The sequence below is a fragment of the Trachemys scripta genome, chromosome 1 (genome assembly GCF_013100865.1).
Source record: "Trachemys scripta elegans isolate TJP31775 chromosome 1, CAS_Tse_1.0, whole genome shotgun sequence".
In the NCBI taxonomy this organism is placed as follows: Eukaryota; Metazoa; Chordata; order Testudines; family Emydidae; genus Trachemys; species Trachemys scripta.
This window is the reverse complement of record NC_048298.1, coordinates 38694094-38713659: the sequence shown is the minus strand read 5'-3', so window position 1 is coordinate 38713659 and position 19566 is coordinate 38694094. Positions and strand designations below refer to the sequence as shown.

The 19566-nt window shown below is 39.3% G+C and overlaps 1 protein-coding gene across 5 annotated transcripts in view; it reads right to left on the bottom strand.

The window, feature by feature from the left end:
* Positions 1-19566, bottom strand: part of GRM8 (glutamate metabotropic receptor 8) — a 491761-nt gene that overhangs the window by 191648 nt on the left and 280547 nt on the right. For all 5 annotated transcript variants that reach the window (XM_034767874.1, XM_034767884.1, XM_034767901.1 and 2 more), the window contains one exon: positions 12006-12206. In XM_034767874.1, coding sequence (XP_034623765.1) covers positions 12006-12206 — 201 coding nt within the window. The remainder of the gene's footprint in view (positions 1-12005; positions 12207-19566) is intronic.

Genomic DNA, 19566 nt, shown 5'->3' with positions numbered 1-19566 from the left:
ATAACATCACAAGTGTTAGTTCCACTGCTAATAGACATTCCTCCTCCACTGCTACTTCACCATCCTGTGGTCCTCAGGTTTCCCTTTGCTTGTCCAGTATCCAGGGTACTGATTGATTCAGCTGATGTTTGGCACAAGCCAGCAAGAACAATATGGATGATCCTTTTCCCTGTTACCTTGTGGTCTCCCATCTGCCTGTTGTACCCACCTGTGGTCTCCCATTTTATACTTAGATTATAAGCTCTTCAATATCTAACATAATAGGACTGTGGGCACCAGGAACCAATGAACTACAACTTAATAATGACAATATGAATAAAATCTTTTCAAAAATATAGACTCTCGGTATCCTGAGCTGCCACAGCAAACCTTTATTTCTGTAGTAGTAACTCTTTTGGGAGCTGGATTTTCAAAAGTGCCTAAGTGAGTTGGGAGCACACTGATTTTCAGTGGAACTTATACTCCTAAATCATGTACATGGTTTTGAAAATCCCATCACAGAGCCCAATCGTATGAAATACTAAGTATCCTCTGCTCACACTAATTTCACTGGGAGCTAAGATTACTCAGCACCTCCAGAAGGCACCTGGCATCCTGCAGAACTTGGCCCCAAACATCATGTGGATTAATTCTTCCACTGTGCTACATTTTCTTCTTCAAAAATCAATGTATGAACTTTGTTGTTTTAAAACCATGATTTCTTCAATATTTCTTTTTTTCAGTGGTGTCCTTTTCACATTAGAGCCTGATTTCAGACCCAGCCTCAACTTGTTCATGTTCACTTGTGTGTACCGGGCACATTAGTTGAAACAATAGTAAAGAATAAAATTGTCAGACACAGAGAAGAACATAAATTGTTGGGCAAAAGTCAACATGGTTTCTGTACAGAGAAATCATGTCTTACTAATCTATTAGAGTTCTTTGAAGGGGTTAAAACAAACATGTGGACAAGGGGGATCCAGTGGACATAGTGTACTTAGATTTCCAGAAAGCCTTTGACAAGGTCCCTTACCAAAGGCTCTTACATAAATTAAGTTGTCATAGGATAAGAGGGAAGATCCTTTTATGGATTGAAAACTGGTTAAAAGACGGGGAACAAAGGGTAGGAATAAATGGTAAATTTTCAGAATGGAGAGGGGTAACTAGTGGTGTTCCCCAAGGGTCACTCGTAGGACCAATACTATTCAACTTATTCATAAATGATCTGGAGAAAGGGGTAAATAGTGAAGTGGCAAAGTTTGCAGACAATACTAAACTGCTCAACATAGTTAAGACCAAAGCAGACTGTGAAGAACTTCAAAAAGATCTCACAAAACTAAGCTATTGGGCAACAAAATGGCAAATGAAATTTAATGTGGATAAATGTAAAGTAATGCACATTGGAAAAAATAACCCCAATTATGCATACAATATGATGGGGGCTAATTTAGCTACAACTAATCAGGAAAGAGATCTTGGAGTCATCATGGATAGTTCTCTGAAGACATCCATGCGGTGTGCAGCGGCATTCAAAAAAAGCAAACAGGATGTTAGGAATCATTAAAAAAGGGATAGAGAATAAGACAGAGAATATCTTATTGCCCTTATATAAATCCATGGTACGCCCACATCTTGAATACTGCATATAGATGTGGTCTCCTCATCCCAAAAAAGATATACTGGCATTAGAAAAAGTTCAGAGAAGGGCAACTAAAATGATTAGCAGTTTGGAACAGGTCCCATATGAGGAGAGATTAAAGAGGCTAGGACTTTTCAGCTTGGAAAAGAGGTGACTAAGGGGGGGAATATGATAGAGGGATATAAAAGCATGAGTGGTGTGGAGAAAGTGAATATGGAAAAGTTATTTACTTGTTCCCATAAGAACTAGGGGCCACCAAATGAAATTAATGGGCAGCAGGTTTAAAACAAATAAAAGAAAGTTATTTTTCCACACAGCCCACAGTCAACCTGTGGAACTCCTTGCCTGAGGAGATTGTGAAGGCTAGGACTATAACATGGTTTAAAAGAGAACTAGATAAATTCATGGAGGTTAAGTCCATTAATGGCTATCAGCCAAGATGGGTAAGGAATGGTGTCCCTGGCCTCTGTTTGTCAGAGGGTGGAGATGGATGGCTGGAGAGAGATCACTTGATCATTGCCTATAAGGTTCACTCCCTCCGGGGCACCTGACATTGGCCACTGTCGGCAGACAAGATGCTGGGCTGGATGGACCCTTGGTCTGACCCAGTATGGTCATTCTTATGTACATGTCTGTTCATGCACTTCCCCAGAACTAACATCTGTGAATGCCGAAAGTAAAATCCAGTATTAACTGAGGAATCCACTGAATCTTCCTACAGTATGTATTAACCCATGAGAAAATGAAACTTGATTTGGATTTTCAAAGTTTCTGCATTTTAAGCCAAGAGTACATTTTTACGCCTAATAAGAACACAAATATTGGAAAACAATTTGCTAATGAAACATCATGTATTGAGTGTACTTGAGGAGAGCAATGGAGGGTGAAGATTTATCTGAGAAAATTTTTGACATGAAGTGTGATCTGCATATTAACAGTAAATGAATTTCAAGATTCAGGTCAATCTAGTAGTAACTGGAAGTAATTGGAGTGGCATATGAATTATACAAACAGCTGATGCTATAGTTATGACTCACTTGTTGGTTCAAAATCCTTTCTGAAATTTCTGTCTTCATTCATTAAAATCTGTCTTCTGTAGATGAATATTTACTTCATTTTTTCTAAAAATACATTATATAATTACTTTTTTTTTAATTAATTCCATGATTGCAGCCACAATTATATGTGGGTTTGAATATTCATGTGCATTCTTGACTTCAGTCTTCAGTCACTCACCATTTTAAGATTTCGGGATGAAATTTTCCATGTTTGCTTTTTTAACAAAGGATGATCTTTTGTGCATTTGCTCACCAAATTAATTAAATAAATATCTTCAGACAAAAGATAATTTACCATATTACAAAATCTAAATCAATAAAGATATGCTGGCCCACTATAACTAAGAAATTAGTGCAAGTATAAAAGAATAAAGAAATGTTACAAGATTCTACAATTGGTTATCTAAGGTTGTATTATAAAAAATATATATATTGTTTGGTATTGCATTGTATTAGTAGCCAATTACTCTTCCCTTATGCACTGGCTCATCTTGTTATGCTGGCAGAGTCAATGCTCCTCCCATTCCGTGTTCCTTCTGACCTATTCCCAACCCACCCATGGAGGAGGCAAAGTCACAGTTCTTTGGAGGCTGATCTCCACCCATGCCATGACCCACTGGGCCATTAGCCTATGCAGGGGAGTAAGGAATATCCTTGCATTCCTGAACTCCCATGCATGAGCATGCAGGTCAAGTCATGACCTTACCTTAATGATTGTATAATTAAACACTCTACTGTAAGGCTTGCATAATGGACTGAGTTAAGGTGCAGCCATAATTTTTGCATTTTCTGAGTGCTTAACCATGCAACTGTAACATTCCTGTAATATAGTTTTCTGCACTGAATATATGAACACTTAAATTAAGGTGATTAGCAAAGAACAGTTCAATTGGTCCATATAATAATAGTACACTAACTATGAAGCTATAGGAAGACTGAACATTATTCTATTCTTGAACCTGATAATTAAAGAAGTTATGTTAAATTTGGGAATTATGACTTTATCTTTAGGGTGACAGCTACATAATTCTAGCTTTATTTTTGCCAAGGAACAGCAATGAAAGAAGACAATCTGATCTATGCTATGTGTGTATGTTTTATCATTGCCCAAAGGAAATATCCATTGCATCCACCTCCTGCTTCTCCTATATGTATGGCAGAAGGTTCACAGATTAATTACTTTAAAAAATGTTTCAAAATGTCCTCAAAAATGTGTATGATCCTGCAAGGTTGTGATTGCCTCCTCCTGACTTCAATGGGAGTTTAGCACCTTGCAAGAGACACTAAGTACGTCACAGGATTGTGCCCTTCAAATTCCTCTGCTTATTTTGTAGAATGCAGTGTTGTTGTAGCCTTGTTGGTCCCAGGACATAAGAGAGAAAACGTGGGTGAGGTAATGTCTTTTATTGGACCAACTTCTGTCTCACCAATAGAAGTTGTTACAATAAAAGATATTACCTCACCCATCTTGTCTCTCTATTTTGTATAATACCAGCCAACAAAGTTTTATTGAAATGATGATACTAAAGAAATGTAATGTAAGATGATTTCATGCCATACTAGGGTTATATCATTGTGCACATTACTATAGTGGAGTAGTGATCCAAATATGGGGTCTATGACAAAAGGGTTCCTGAGATACAGCCTCCTGAAATAAATAGCTTTTCTAAAGTCTGGTCTACATTAGAAAATTAGGTAGGTTTAACTATATCGCTCAGGAATGGGCAATAGGGGAGAGGACAGGAGAGGTTGGAGAAAGTAAGGGGGAGCAGAGGAAGCTGGGAGTTTAGGAATGAGGGAGCCTGTCAACCCTGAATCCCTTCAATGTATGTGCTGTGATCTGGGGGAGCCCTACTCCCCTGCAGGCATCTGAACCCCTCTCCCGGCCTGCTGTGTTTTCTGGGATCTGCGGGACTCTGTTGTTCTTGGGGGTCTGAGCTCCTCTCCCTATCCCTGCATGTGAGCCGAGATCTGGGGAGTCCTGTCCCTCATTAGGTGCCTGAGCCTATCTCCTTGCCACCCATGTAACCCCAGATTTTGGGGGCAGAGGACTGAAAGTAACTCAAATTTAAACATGTGAAAATGAATAGTTAAGATACACATCACCCCTGTGTGGGATGGGGGGCTGGCCAGAGGGTGGGGAGAAGGGGCCCAAGTTTGGAGCAGGGGTGGATTGGCTGGACCTGGGACATGGCTGGAGAAGCCTGGCTGAAGAAGGGGCAGGAGTCCCAGCCGGCGGTGGGTAGTAGGAATGAGGGGAATCATCAGATCAGCCTCCATAAGCAAGGAAGCATGTGAGCCTCCAGTAAGCTGCCTGAAATATATGTATGCAGCACCAGGGGGCAGGAGACAGCAAGGAGCAACTTCTTGCATGTGGCTCCTACAATGCCAGCTAATGGCTTAATAGGATGGAAAGGGGAGGGAGAGCCAGAAATGTTGAGGTAGGGGCTTTGTTGCAGGAAATGATGAGACAGAGGCCAAACAAGGAGAGACACACACCAGTCTTTTCTTACTTGCTCAAAGCTACTGTAACCACCAAGTAATAAAACTGTCAAGTTTTGGACAGAAGAAGACCACAGATAAGATTTCCCTCACCTGCCCGGTCAGCAACTACACATTGGAAACATGTCAAAGCAGGACCATTATCCCCATTCCACTATAACAAAATGTACTGGAAGAGGGAAGGGCATTTAGCAATAATATAACAACCCTTTGGCCTAGTGGAAAAATAACAGGATGGAACTATTCCTAGCTCTACAACTGACCTGCTGGGTGACTTGGGTAAGTCACTTCACCTCTCTGTGCTTCAGTTTCCCATCTATAAAATGGGGATAATGATGTAACATTCTTTCATATCTACTGACAAAAAGCACTATATAAAAGCTTGGTTATATCATGTGCAAGAACTACAACTGCCTAGATGACCACTAACTCCTACCAATAAACATTTCTCTTTCTGTTTAAAAAGTTAGGAAATGAAATGGCAAAAATCTTCATTAACACAAAGTTAAGGTTGCCTGGTAATATCCTGTGCCATTGCAGAACACTGAGTTCAGCAAAACTCAAACTTCTGAACTCAGGAAATACAGAGTTAGGGTAAACTTCCACGCCACTTTAATTCTGCCCTTTTTGGGTGATGCCCTCAAAACATCCATAACACACATAGTCACACTCTGCTTTTTTACTCTAACAGACAGGTACTATCTGCACCCGCTCTATGCCCAAACACTGAGCCTACTCCCCCGACAAAATACCACACTTGTAAAATTTAACAACCACTTCATACTCTTGTCCAATCCCTTCACACTTGCACACAGGATACTACCTAAACCAATACTTTCCCCTACAAATTATTAAATCCACAGACTGCTCTCATAACCCACCTCATTATTGACAATACCTACAGCAAGAAGATAGTGCCCTGCAATTCCAGCTCACCCAATTCTGTACTGAAATTGGTATTGTCCATGGTGATTTTTACTTAACTCAATGTTCTGGAAGGGCACAAGCTGTCACCAGGCAACCTTAACACTTTGTTAACTAAGGGCTGTTGGTTGGTTGGTTGGTTGGGTTTTTTTTTTCCCATTTATCATTTACATGCCTAATTAAGAGTAGAATACAAACAGAGATCAAGTCTTTGCTTCTAAAAAAATTAAAGATAACACCATTTCAAAATAAAGATATTATTTACTTTGGAACAGAAAAACTGGCAAGGACAGTATTTGAAATTACTCTGGATAGGAAAAAAACCTAACAGAGGGAATAAGTGTGGAAGGCAGGAAACCTTTAGGAGGGTCTCCTTATGGAGTTTTCTGTTAATTGTTTCTTTGTGGGGATTTGGCTAGAGGGCCTGTAATGACCACAGAGAGTGAGAACTTCCAAGCTTTGTTCCTTGAGGATCCTTGGGAAGGACCCATCAATTTATGAAGACAAAAGCCATAGGTCCAGATAGTGTCTGACTCTACTTGCCTTGTTTGGTTCCACCTTTTACTGCAGCGTGGCTTTTGCAGGATCCATACTGCTAGTGGCTGGGCCAGCAGTAACCCCAGAGAAGACCCAGGGGATATATATTGTATAACTTGGAGCTGTATTATTTCCCTCCCAAATGTATGTAGAAACTGGGGATTGCGAAGGGGACAGTGGCCATAGAGCCCAGCCACCACCCTCTTTCACCCTTTTAGATAGCTACTGAAGGTATGTCTACACTAGGATGGGAGCAAGCCTTCCAGCCCAGATAGACAGACTCACACTTGAGGGTTCGAGCTAAAGTGCAAAAAATAGCAATGTGGATATTCCAGCTTGGGCTAGAGCTTGGGCTTTTCAGCCTAAGGGGTCAAGTGTGGTGAGGGCCCAAGTTTCTTCTTAAAAGGGCTAGAGCTTTTCACATCATCATGAGACAGATTCCAGAACCCGCCAAAATCCATCACTAGTCAAAAAATTCACAAGAGTTGGCAATACTGCAATAGTTTTGGCCTGGAGATAAAACAGTGTTCTTAGGATTTTACCAGCTTTCACAAACTCTACATTTCCAGAAGACACTACAAAATGCTGTAAAAATATAGTTGTTCAAGGTTCCCCTATCAAACCAAATTAACTGCTAAACTGCCACTATATATGAAAAGCAATTGACTGTGCTTTAAATATAGCTTGCTTTGTTTGGTAGGTGTCCCAAGAACCAAATATAACAACAACAACAACAACAAATACCCACACATGCAATCCAGAAAAGATTGAACAATTCACTAAGGTGGATTCATGTGCAAAAGCTGACACATCCATCAAATTTCCTCATTCCCATTACAAGAGTAAAAGTTCTATCCCTATTAAGATCACGTTCTGCTATGTGATATTCTGGGTTTAAAATATAACTTGTGGAAGTTCATCTAAGCAGAAACTAATGTCATATCAATTACATCAATACACTGTGCTTTGGAGATTATGATGACCCTGCTGTCATGAAAGTGTCACAGACTATTACATGGATGAATCCTTCAGGGGAATAAAATCTTCTTTGCAATATAAATATAAGTAAACAAAGAGGCGTCAAATATAAGCACTTTTAAGACATTCAAAAGCTAAACAATTATCTCCAGGTAACAGAAAGTTATATTCTTCCCTGTTCATCAAAGCTTTCTGGGTGCTATGAAGGTATTCTTCATATCATCCATTATGTTTAATCAATTTTAACAAAGCCATGTCTATAGGATTCAATGTGACAATATAGTAATAGCAGTTACACCCATGAAATCCCACTGAGGTCTATATGGTTGCATGGGAGTAATCGAGAGGAGAAAGTGACCCAACATCTAAACATCTAGTCTGGACAGAACAGAGCAGGATACTCTGAAGCCAAACCAAAAAATAATCTACATAGCTGGTAAAATGCTCATTGTCCCAGCTATTGAAAATTGCTACATTCTTGCAAAACCAGGCCTGATTCAGTCAGCCTTCCCAGCAGGAAGGGCCATCTGAAATCAGTGTGAGCTGTACACTGGAGAGCTTGCAAGTTCAGACTCTAACTTTCTGCCTTTTCTCCCCCAATGTTGCTTTCAGTGTATTTATGTATTATTTACCAACAGGAACACTGGCAATTTTTATGAAAATAACTAAAATACCACCTTTTATGCTTGTGGATCATAAGAACACACCTCTGCATCTTATTTTATTAGTATTTTATAGGCTGTATTTTGTCTGAATGTGAAAGGTACTTCCCCACACTGCCACCATCATCACGAGTAACCTCCTCTCAGATAAGAGGCTAGCAAAATCCCTTAGAGATATGTGCCATTCGCTTTTTACCCCTTTTCCACCCATTTCCTTACCCTTATTAAAATATTTACCAACTTTTTAAGGCAGAGTGAATTCCCTATGACCAACTCCAACATTCATTTCTAAGCTTTCTAGAATCAAGAGCTTTAATGCAATGGTACATTGAAGTTAGCAATTCCAATGGAAGTGCACATGCACATTTATTTTGCACTTACTGGCATGGGCACTTCGTTACATTTAAATTCTTGTAGTTCAGACTATAATGTTTCACATGTACATATCTCTCAGCCACAACAGAAGGTCCATGAAGGTGTCTGAGATGTGTTATTGGTCAAAGTGAGAGCTCAGCAGCCTACATGCATGTAGGGAAGAGCCAGGTACCTTCTACAGAGGCTCTGGAGCTTTTCCAGTGACTGAGACTTAACAGAATCATAGAAAATTAGGGTTGGAAGAGACCTCAGGAGGTCGTCTAGTCCAACCCCCGGCTCAAAGCAGGACCAACCCCAACTAAATCATCCCAGCCAGGGCTTGGTCAAAGCATGTCTTAAAAACCTCTAAGGATGGAGATTCCACCACTTCCCTAGGTAACTCATTCCAGTGCTTCACCACTCTCCTAGTGAAATAGATTTTCCTAATATCCAACCTAGGCCTACCCCACTGCAATTTGAGACCATTGTTCCTTGTTCTGTCATCACTGATAACAGCCTACCTCCATCCTCTTTTGAACCCCCCTTCAGATAGTGGAAGGCTGTTATCAATCCCCCCTCACTCTTCTCTTCTACAGACTAAATAAGCCCAGTTCCCTCAGCCTTTCCTCATAAGTCATGTGCCCCATCCCCCTAATCATTTTCGCTGTCCTCCGCTGGACTCTCTCCAATTTGTTCACATTCTTTCTGTAGTGGTGGGGGGACCCCAAAACTGGACGCAATACTCCAGATGTGGCCTCACCAGTACTGAGTAGAGGGGAATAATCACTTCCCTCGATCTACTGGCAATGCTCCTACTAATGCAGCACAATATTCTGTTAGCCTTCTTGGTAACAAGGGCACACTGTTGACCTATATCCAGCTTCTCGTCCAGTGTAATCCCCAGGTCCTTTTCTGCAGAACTGCCACTTAGCCAGTCGGTCCCCAGCCTGTAGTAGTGCATGGGATTTTTCCATCCTAAGTGCAGGACTCTGCACATGTCCTTGTTGAAGGTCATCAGATTTCTTTTGGACCAATCCTCCAATTTGTCTAGGTCACTCTGGACCCTATCCCTACCCTCTAGCATATCTACGTCTTCCCCTAGCTTAGTGTCATCTGCGAACTTGCTGAGGGTGCAATCCATCCCACCATCCAGATCATTAATGAAGATGTTGAACAAAACCGGCCCCAGGACCGAACCCTGGAGTACTCTGCTTGATACCGGCTGCCAACTAGACATCGAGCCATTGATCACTACTCATTGAGCCTGACAATTTAGCCAGCTTTCTATCCACCTTATAGTTCATTCATCCGATCCATACTTCTTTAACTTGCTGGCACGAATACTGTGGGAGTATCAAAAGCTTTGCTAAAGTCAAGATATATCACGTCCACCGCTTTCCCCATATCTTCTCCAGACCAATGGTTGTAACTGCTTCAGGCCCTTATTCAGCTTTCCCTACTACCACCACCACCACAACAGTTAAATGATGGAAAGATCCATACAAGAACAAGTCTTCTGGTCATGGCCCACACAGTCTTGTGTCCACCTTTCCCCTGCACAGTACCCTCAGAACCACATCAATTCCACTTCCTAGGGGAACTCTACAGATAGGGAAGAGGCTGAATTTGGTCCTCAAATTCTGCTGCACACTGTTTGTCTGACTTCAGTATGAGTTCCACAGTCCAAAGGACTGAAAAGTGCAGTTTACCTTTAATAGAGTATGTGGACTAAACCAATATAAGGGATTAATTAACACAATTATTTCTTAGGGTTTGAAAAATTGACCTCATCTGCATTTTTTCCCACTTCTGATAAATCACTAATGTAAAAAAAAAGATAAAATGTTCTCATCAGTGTCCATCATGATACTTATAAAGCATGCTACGTTTCATCTCCTTGTATTTACAGCAACAGTTACAGCAGACCAGAGAAATCACAACAGGTATTAATCAAATACATCAATCTTTAGGGTGAGAGTGGTTTGAAATAAATGTACACCTTATCTTTTTATGCTAAACTTCTACACCAACCAAATGAAAATGGATCACTTTCTTTATGCCTTAACAACTTAAATTCAAAAGAATATTTATTGGAAACATCGGAAACATCATTGCAAACTTACAATATGCTGCATACTTTGTCAGCATAACATTCCCCGTTTGTCAGTTACCTATTTTGCTCAAGGTTTTCTTTAAAATCATTAAAGAATCATTCAAACCGTCTTGAATTAGACAGGGATTCCCTGTTCAAGGAAATGTCATAGGATGAAAGAAAAAATCTTTCTGGAAAGCATAAATATATTGCAAACTACGGACAATGTTCACATCAACCAAATGGTCTGGTTTATTACCTGAAGCAAAAACAGCTTCCACTTTGAAGCTAAATTGAAAATGACCTTGTGCTGTTTTATAAAAGGCTGGCAGCTGAGGTCATTGGAGTATATTGTGATAGACAGTGCTACTCTGCGTATGGTTAGGAGGCATGTCTGGTATGTGGCTTACAGCCAAATGGGAGTGTGCAGGGTGTGAGGGGGGTGGGATTCAGTAAAGAATAATGTATCAATTCATCTGAAAATAATGACAGATGTAATCTACAACAATTATGACTTTCATGAAAGAACATACATTTTCAGTAACTTTGTTTTGCCATGAAGTATGTTCTGCTCTTTTCAATTTAATACCTATAAATTAAGTATATTCTTTAATAGCCTCTTCTGACAGCGGCATAAGCAACCGTAACTATATTTCTCCAGCAGGCAGATCCCAGCTGCATAGCAGTTTATGCAGTGTAGGTTGTTGTGGTGGTGGTTTTTGTTGGGGATTTTTTGTTTTGTTTTTTTAGCACCCTGCATGGCTTAAAATTGACTAAATCACTGAATCAAAACCAATGACATAGAACAGGACCCAGAACACATAGCAATTATTTAATCAAGTTTTAAATATGTAAATACAAAGCAACCTCCAAATTATTCACTAGTGTAGGAAAATCATTACACTGATTTTAAAAGAAAATAATTTGCAAAAAGACATTTTCTACAATTCATTCCCTAACAAATGCACAAAGAAGCACCATCACAGGAATTTAATCTGTCAATAGGACTGCATGAGTCCTCCAGTTGTTTCTATAATAGCAGTTTTCCACCAGAATAGCGTGATTGACAGATTCTTATTTTTAAACGTCTGCCTCTTTTAGCAGCAGCTCAATGTTACGATGGGGTTTCAAAGCAGGTGGAAAAACTCACACTTTTGATTAAAAAGAGAACTGCTTCTAATCCTGTGTTTTCCACTGTGCCTGAAAGTGTCCTATATATAGAAGAAATCCTGTCACTTCTGAAGTATTTAGAGAAGAAGAAAAAAATGCTTATAACTTACCGTTAAAGTTTACAGCCCGGATATAACTAAGTAGCTCTTTACCATCAATCGTGCTCATCCTTGGACACAGACCAATATATCCAGGACAGAGCTCTTTATGCATGCTATGTAGTGCATAGGCCATGGAATATACAGCATCAATTACAAACTGGACCTTTCCTTCTTGCTCATAGGCTGAATCTCTTGCAATTCTTTCTAAGCCTATGGAAAAGAAAGGGAAAAAAGAGTCAGATCACTTTGTGCTTGTGCATATGTGCATAATCCTATGTGCATTCCTAGAGTACATCATAAACAATTAGAGCCAATTGATCGATTAAATTAGGGCCCAGATATCCATCAGTGGAACACATTAAACAAGATAAAATATGGCCATCTGGTTTTACTGCTAATCATTATTTACTAAGGGCTGGTCTACACTTAGTCCGGACTTCGGACTAAGGTACGCAAATTCAGCTACGTTAATAACGTAGCTGAATTCGAAGTACCTTACTCCGGACTTACCGCGGTCCAGACGCGGCCGGAAGTCTCCCCCCGTCGACGCCGCGTACTCCTCTCGGCGAGCTGGAGTACCGGCGTCGATTGTGAGCACTTCCGGGATCGATCCCAGAACATCGATGGCGTGCCTCCGGACCAGCCGGTAAGTGAAGACTAGGCCTAAGCCAGGTTTATAAACTGTATATTGAGTTCTGGGCTGGGAAAGAGGAGAAAATATTTGATTATGATAAAAATAGAAAAAATATATAGATTTGTATTTCCAAAATCTCTCTTTCTGGCTTACTGACTCCCATTGGACAGCTGGTTACTGTTATTTATAGGACACTTTTACAGCAGCCTGCCATTCTGGTTTAAATGAAATTTAGCGAATACATTAATTTTTATCTACATCTATTGTTTGATAAACATTATTTAAACATGTTGAAAAGAAGGTGAATATTTGCCAAGTGCTGCTGCCATCTGTCTCTGTGTTTAAGAAAGCCTATTTTGAGGTCTTTTCCCTATATTTAACACTAAGTTATTCCTCAAATTGAAAATCATGTATCTTATTCTAATTTAATTGCTTCTTTTTCTCATAAAGCCTTTATTTTCCATAGAAAAAAATTCAGACCAAATGAGTGCCACACATGGGTCACATGAAGTAGCTTGAGGTATGGGTGGTTAGGATGGACAGAGCATACCTAACCGAGAACAAGAAGTGGATGATGTTTTTTTAAACAACTAACAAAATCATCCAAAACACAGGACTTGGTGGTGACGGGGGACTTCAGCGACTGAGACATCTGTGGGGAAAATAATACAGCAGAGCACGGATTATCCAACAAGTTCTTGAAATGCACTGGAGATAATTTTTTATTTCAGAAGGTGGAGAAAGCAACTAGGGGAGAGGCTATTCTAGATTTGATTCTGACAAACAGGGAGGAACTAGTTGAGAATTTGAAAGTGGAAGGCCGCTTGGGTGAAAGTGATCATGAAGTTCATGACTCTATGGCATAGGTGCAAGAACAAGGGGTGCTGGGGGTGCTGCCGCACCTCCTGGCTTGAAGTGGTTTCCATCATATACAGGGTTTACAGTTTGATTCAATGGATCTCAGAACCTCCGCTATACAAATTGTTCCAGCACCCATGCTCTAAGGAATGGTCGGAGGGAAAACAACATAATAAAGACAATGGACTTCAAGAAAGCCAATTTTAGGAAATTCAGAGAATTAGTAGGCAAGCAAGTCTAAGGGAAAAAAGAATTCAGGAGAACTGGCTGTTTTTTAAAGAGATATTATTAAGCACATAAGAGCAAACTATCCCAATGAGAAGGAAAGATAGGAAGTATGGTCAGAGACCACCCTGACTTAACCAAAAAATATTCAGTGACCTGAAACTCAAAAAAGAGTCAGACAAAAAGTGGAAACTAGGTCAAAATACAAAGGATGAATATATATATATATATATAAAACAAGCAAGTAGGGATAAAGTTAGAAAGACCAAGGCACAAAATGAGATCAAACTAGCAAGGAATATAAAGGATAACATGAAAAGATTCTATAAATGCATTAGAAACAAGAGGAAGACCAAAGACAGGGTAGGCCCATAATTCAGTGAGGAGGGAAAGACAATAAGAGAAAATGCATCAATGGCCAAAGTGTTAAATGCCTTTTTTGTTTCAATTTTTACCAAAAAAGTTAGCAGTGATTGCATGACTAACATAGTGAACATCAGTGTAAATGGGATAGCATTTAAGGATAAAACAGGAAAAGAACAAATTAAGAATTACTTAGACAAGTTACATGTCTTAAAATATGCAGAGGCTGCTCAAATGTATCCTAGAATACTTGGTGAACTGGCTGAAGAGATTTCTGAGCCATTAGCGATTATCTTTGAGAACTCATGGAGGATGAGAAAGTTCCCAGAGGACTAGAAAAGGGCAAATATAGTACCTATCTATAAAATGGAGAATAACAACAATCCAGGGAATTATAGAACAGTCATCTTCACTTTGATACCCAGAAAGATAATGGAGGAAACAAACAATCAATTTCTAAGCACCTAGAAAAAATAAGGTGACAAGTAACAGTCAACGTGCATTTTTCAAGAACAAATCATGTCAAACCAACCTAATATCCTTCTTTGACAAGGTAACAAACCTTGTGGATGGGGGGGAAGCAGCAGATGTGATATATCTCAACCTTAGTAAGGCATTCGATATTGTGTCACATGACCTTCTCACAAACAAACCAGAGAAATATAGCCTAAACAAACCTACTATAAGGTAGGTGTGCAACTGGTTGGAAAAGCATACACTGAGCATAGTTATCAATGGTTCAAAATTAAGCTGGAAGGGAATATTAAGTAGGGTCCCGGAGGGATCTGTCCAAAATCCGGTTCTATTCAATAGCTTCACAAATTATTTGAATAATGGCATAGAGCATACATGTATAAAATTTGTGAGTGATACCAAGCTGGGAGGGGTTGCAAGTACTTTGGGGGGCAGAATTAGAATTCAAAATTATCTTGACAAACTAGAGAAAAGATCTGAAATAAATAGGATGAAATTCAATAAGGACAATGCAAAGTACTACTGTTAGGAAGGAATACTCAGTTGCACAAATACAAAATGGGAAATGACTGCCTAGGCAGGAGTACTGCAAAAAAAGATCTGAGGTTTATAATGGATCACAATCTAAATATGAGTTAACAGTGTAAAACCCAAACATCATTCTGTGATATATTAGCAGGAATGTTGTAAGCATGACACAAGAATGAATTCTTCCACTCCACTCAGCAATCATAAGGTCTCAACTGGAGTATTTTGTCCAGTTCTGGGCACCACAGTTCAGAAAAGATATTGACAAATTCGAGAAAGTCCAGAGGAGAGCAACACAAATGATTAAAGGTCTAAAAAACATGATCAATGAGGAAAAAATGAAAAATCCTGGGTTTGTTAGTCTGGAGATGAGAAGACTGAGGGGGGATGTGATAACAGTCTTCAAATGTGTAAACGATTATTATAAAGAGGTGCATGATAAATTGTTCTCCTTAACCACTGAGCACAGGACAAGAAGTAATGAGCTGAAACTGCAGCAAGGGAGATTTAGGTTAGAGATTAGGAAAAACTTCATAACTTTAAGAGTAGTTAAGCATTGGAACAAATTATCTAGGAAGTTGTGGGAATCTCTGTCATTGGAGGTTTTTAAGAACAGGATAGACAAACACCTGTCATGGATGGTCTAGATCTAGATAATACTTAGTCCTGCCACAGTGCAGTGGACTGGACTAGATGGCCTACTGAGGTCCCTTCCAGTCGTACATTTCTATGATTTCTATGTCTTAGACAGAGATTGATATTTTAAGCAAGAATTAGCAAAAAATGAAAGGGAAAATTAGTTAACTTAAGTAGATATCAAGATGTCATGAAGTCTATTGAAATTTTGCCATTGGCATCAAAGGAATTAGAATTTCACCAAATACCAGGATGAAATCCTAGATCACTGACATCAATGGCAATACTCCCGCTGACTTCAATGGGGCCAAGATTTCATCCAGAGATCTGTTAATTACCAGCATATTCAGTCAGTCAGTAGACTTGTGTGGGAAATGTGGGTACCCAGTACCTCTGAAAACCAGCTCACTACTTTATCTACTAATGGAATATTAGTGAGAACATTGCAATTTCTGCAAAGGTACTAGTTCTTTGAAATAACATACATTTGGGGCACGTTTTGGATTGATTGTAAGCTATCGGATAGACATTTTCCAAGCTGTGTTACTTAGTGACTTGAGGGACATGGTACTACACCTGTTCTCTGACTGGATGTGTTTACAAGCTCTTGCTTGCAAATACTCAAGCATGCACATTTAAAATTTATGCTCTAGAAATAAATATTAGGGCATAAAACATTGAAATTCACAAACATTTATGCAACTAAATCAATGGCACAAATGTGCAAACAGCAAACTTTCTTTTTGCTAAACAATTAAAGAAAAATATGTAGTCCCATTCTCCTATCTTAGATTACGAATGTTCATTATTCAGAGATCTAGTTACCCATCAGTGCACATGGGATTTATATAAACAGCCCCTATTTGCTATAAGCTTTCATTTTTATTCCTCATAAATATGTGGTCATAAATCACTTTACCACCATAAATTTAGAAACAGCTTTATTATTTTAGTAGTACTTTAGTAGTAGTATTTTCTTAATTAAAAGGTGGGAGAATGACATACCAGGATTACTCTGTTTCAAAGATGCTAAACATCTTTAGCAAGTAGCTCTTAAACCAAATATTTTACACCAAAGCTCTATGCTTTCCATAAATAAGTGCAAGAGGAAAACTGCAAATCAGGTTTCTGTTCAGGTCATTCTTCTTGAGATTTTCACCAGTTTTCTCTTTCTAGCATTCTCAAACATCTAAAACAGTAATTTACAAAGATGACAGTGACTCATCAACTTAATTGGCTGTAAAATTTGATTATGCTGTACTTCCCAAAGTAAATGTTAATGTATAGCTGTAAAATGGTGCATATCGTCAATGTTATAAATATGGCAACCACCCACAAAAAAGTCACACCTTTAGTAGTCATTATTATCAAACATTATTTTTATTTATCCATGGGTATCAAGTTACAACATTTTCATTTATAGCTAGAAACTAAGGTTTATAGGGCATCTTTCTACTTAGAATAGAGCCTTAATGAAAGAATACAACACTATAAATCTTGCAGCAGAATTTTTTAATAATTTCATTAACAAGCTCTACAGTTTGTGATCTTGCATTGTATATTCAGGCAAAATTCCCATAGAACTCAAGAGGACTGCAGAACTTTATCTTCATACAGATAACAAAGCAAATACAACTTGGACTAAATAATATAATGTAGGCTAGCATATTAAGTTGTTCAGATATTAAGGTGATGATAATTTTGTTTGTTTTTTCTAACAGAATACACCGTAACAGAGTTAGTATGTTGCCTGAGTTGGTGACTAAGTTCACAAATAGCCTCTAAAAGTGCTGGCTCCTTCACATAGGAAGGATGCCAAATAAGAAGCAATTCTGAAAGGAAGTTAAGGGTTGAATTTGTTTTTTCGTGACTTGTTGAGAGGGAAAATTGGGAAAGTAACAGCAATGCAAGCAGAAGGATGTGAATGGACTGAGTATTCTACATCAATCAATAGATGTGATTCTTTGATTTAATGAACTTGTGTCTGCTGTAACTTTTATTTTTTTTTAGAGATTGTGCCTGCTTGTGCTATCCCACCAAATAATAGACTGTGTGAACACTTCACAGTAGAGGAGGACAGGAAATGGTTTTCCCATCCTGCGAACATTTTTGAGATTTCAAACATTTTCCCTATTCTGAATCAGGACAAAAAGTCAAAATCTCAAAAATATTTATGAACCTAATATTAAAATTAGTTCAAGTCAAGCAAAATGTTTCCCTTGGGTAATTTTGAAACTTTTCATTTCTATTTTGACTATTTTTTTATTTTTATTTTTGTACTATAATTGGCTTAAATTTCAAAACCAAATGTCATTTGAAATCAGAAAAACAGATATTTTTCATTTCAAAAAATGTCAAAATGAAATGTTTCAACCATTTCAAAAGTTCAAGCTGAAAAATTCATCAAAACCAACCTTTCCTTCAAAAAGTTTTCATTTTGATAAATTAGCATATTCCAATAAAGTCCTGTTGAAAAATTCTTGATCAGTTCTAGTTAGCAGTATATACAGTAGTTTAGTTAACATAGCGTACTTCTAGACTCATAGCTTTTATTGTTTTTAATACTGTATGTGACATTATTAACAGTTTCACATTTTGTAATCATGTAGAAATCTACAGGAATTCAAGTCTCATCACTGACATGATCATTTATTTTTTTCAGGTTCTCTTCACTTTCTAAGACTTTCTGAAGGTTTCCCCTTTTCTAGTTATCTGCTTTCATTGTTAACTGCAGCCCCCAAAACACTAAACCGCTGATTAGATTGATCATAATTAAGGCTACGATTTAGTCATGGAGGTCACGGCAGTCATGGATCCTGTGACTTTGCTGGACCTCCGTGACTTCTAGGGCTTCAGGAGGAGGAGGTGGTACTATGTGCCCCTGCCCTGCAACTGGGGCTGGCTGCAATCAGGACCCTGCAGAACTCAGGACCCGGCTTCCCAGGCTTGGCGGAGGATGCAGCTCGGGCTGCACACCTCAGACCCGCAGCTTCCATCAGGGGCTGCAGCTGGGACCGGGCTTGGTGGGGGCTACAGCCAGGGCCGTGCACCCTAGCCCTGCGGCATCCTGGGCTTGGCGGGACTGCAGCTGGGGCCACACGCCCCAGCCCCAAGGTGTCCTGGGCTTGGTGGGGCTGCAGCCAGGGCGTCCCTCTGGCTACGCATCTCTATCCCACAGATGGGCCAGCTCTGGAGCAAGGGCTGTGTCCCCCCGATGGCTACAACCCCCTCTGCGGCCACTGGAGTCGGTGCTGTGCCCCCTGCCATGGCAGGGGGCTCGGCCTGTCAGTCTCCCCCTCCATGGAACTCCAGTCCTCCCCCCCAACCTAGCCTGGCCCCCGGTTATTTTTAGTAAAGTAATGGACAGGTCACAGGCTCCATGAAGTTTTGTGTAATGCCCATGACCTGTTCATGACTTTTACTAAGTCACATGAAAAAATTTTAGTCTTAATCATAATAAATGAGAATATAACCCTTGATGTATTCCAAACCCCTGCATCTATCATATCCTACCCACTGTTGAAATGCAGTGAAGAAGAGTGATCGGTAAATTGGAAATTCACTATGATGCATATACTATTTCTAGTAATAATAAATGTGTTCAAATAATAGTCTGTCATCACCATATCTGTTTGATACATTGTCTTGAGTGTGAACAATTGTAAATCAATCTATGAAGTGCATTACACATAAATTGTTGAAATTACAGTGGGTCAGACTACGCCACTCTTATTCACATTGATTAGTAGTCAACAGTCTGTTTTCTTCAAGGAAACTACTCAGGGAGTAAAGTACTACTTACTGATTGAGAGTAAGAACAGCAGAATCTTTCCCTGTGCCTAAAACTATAAA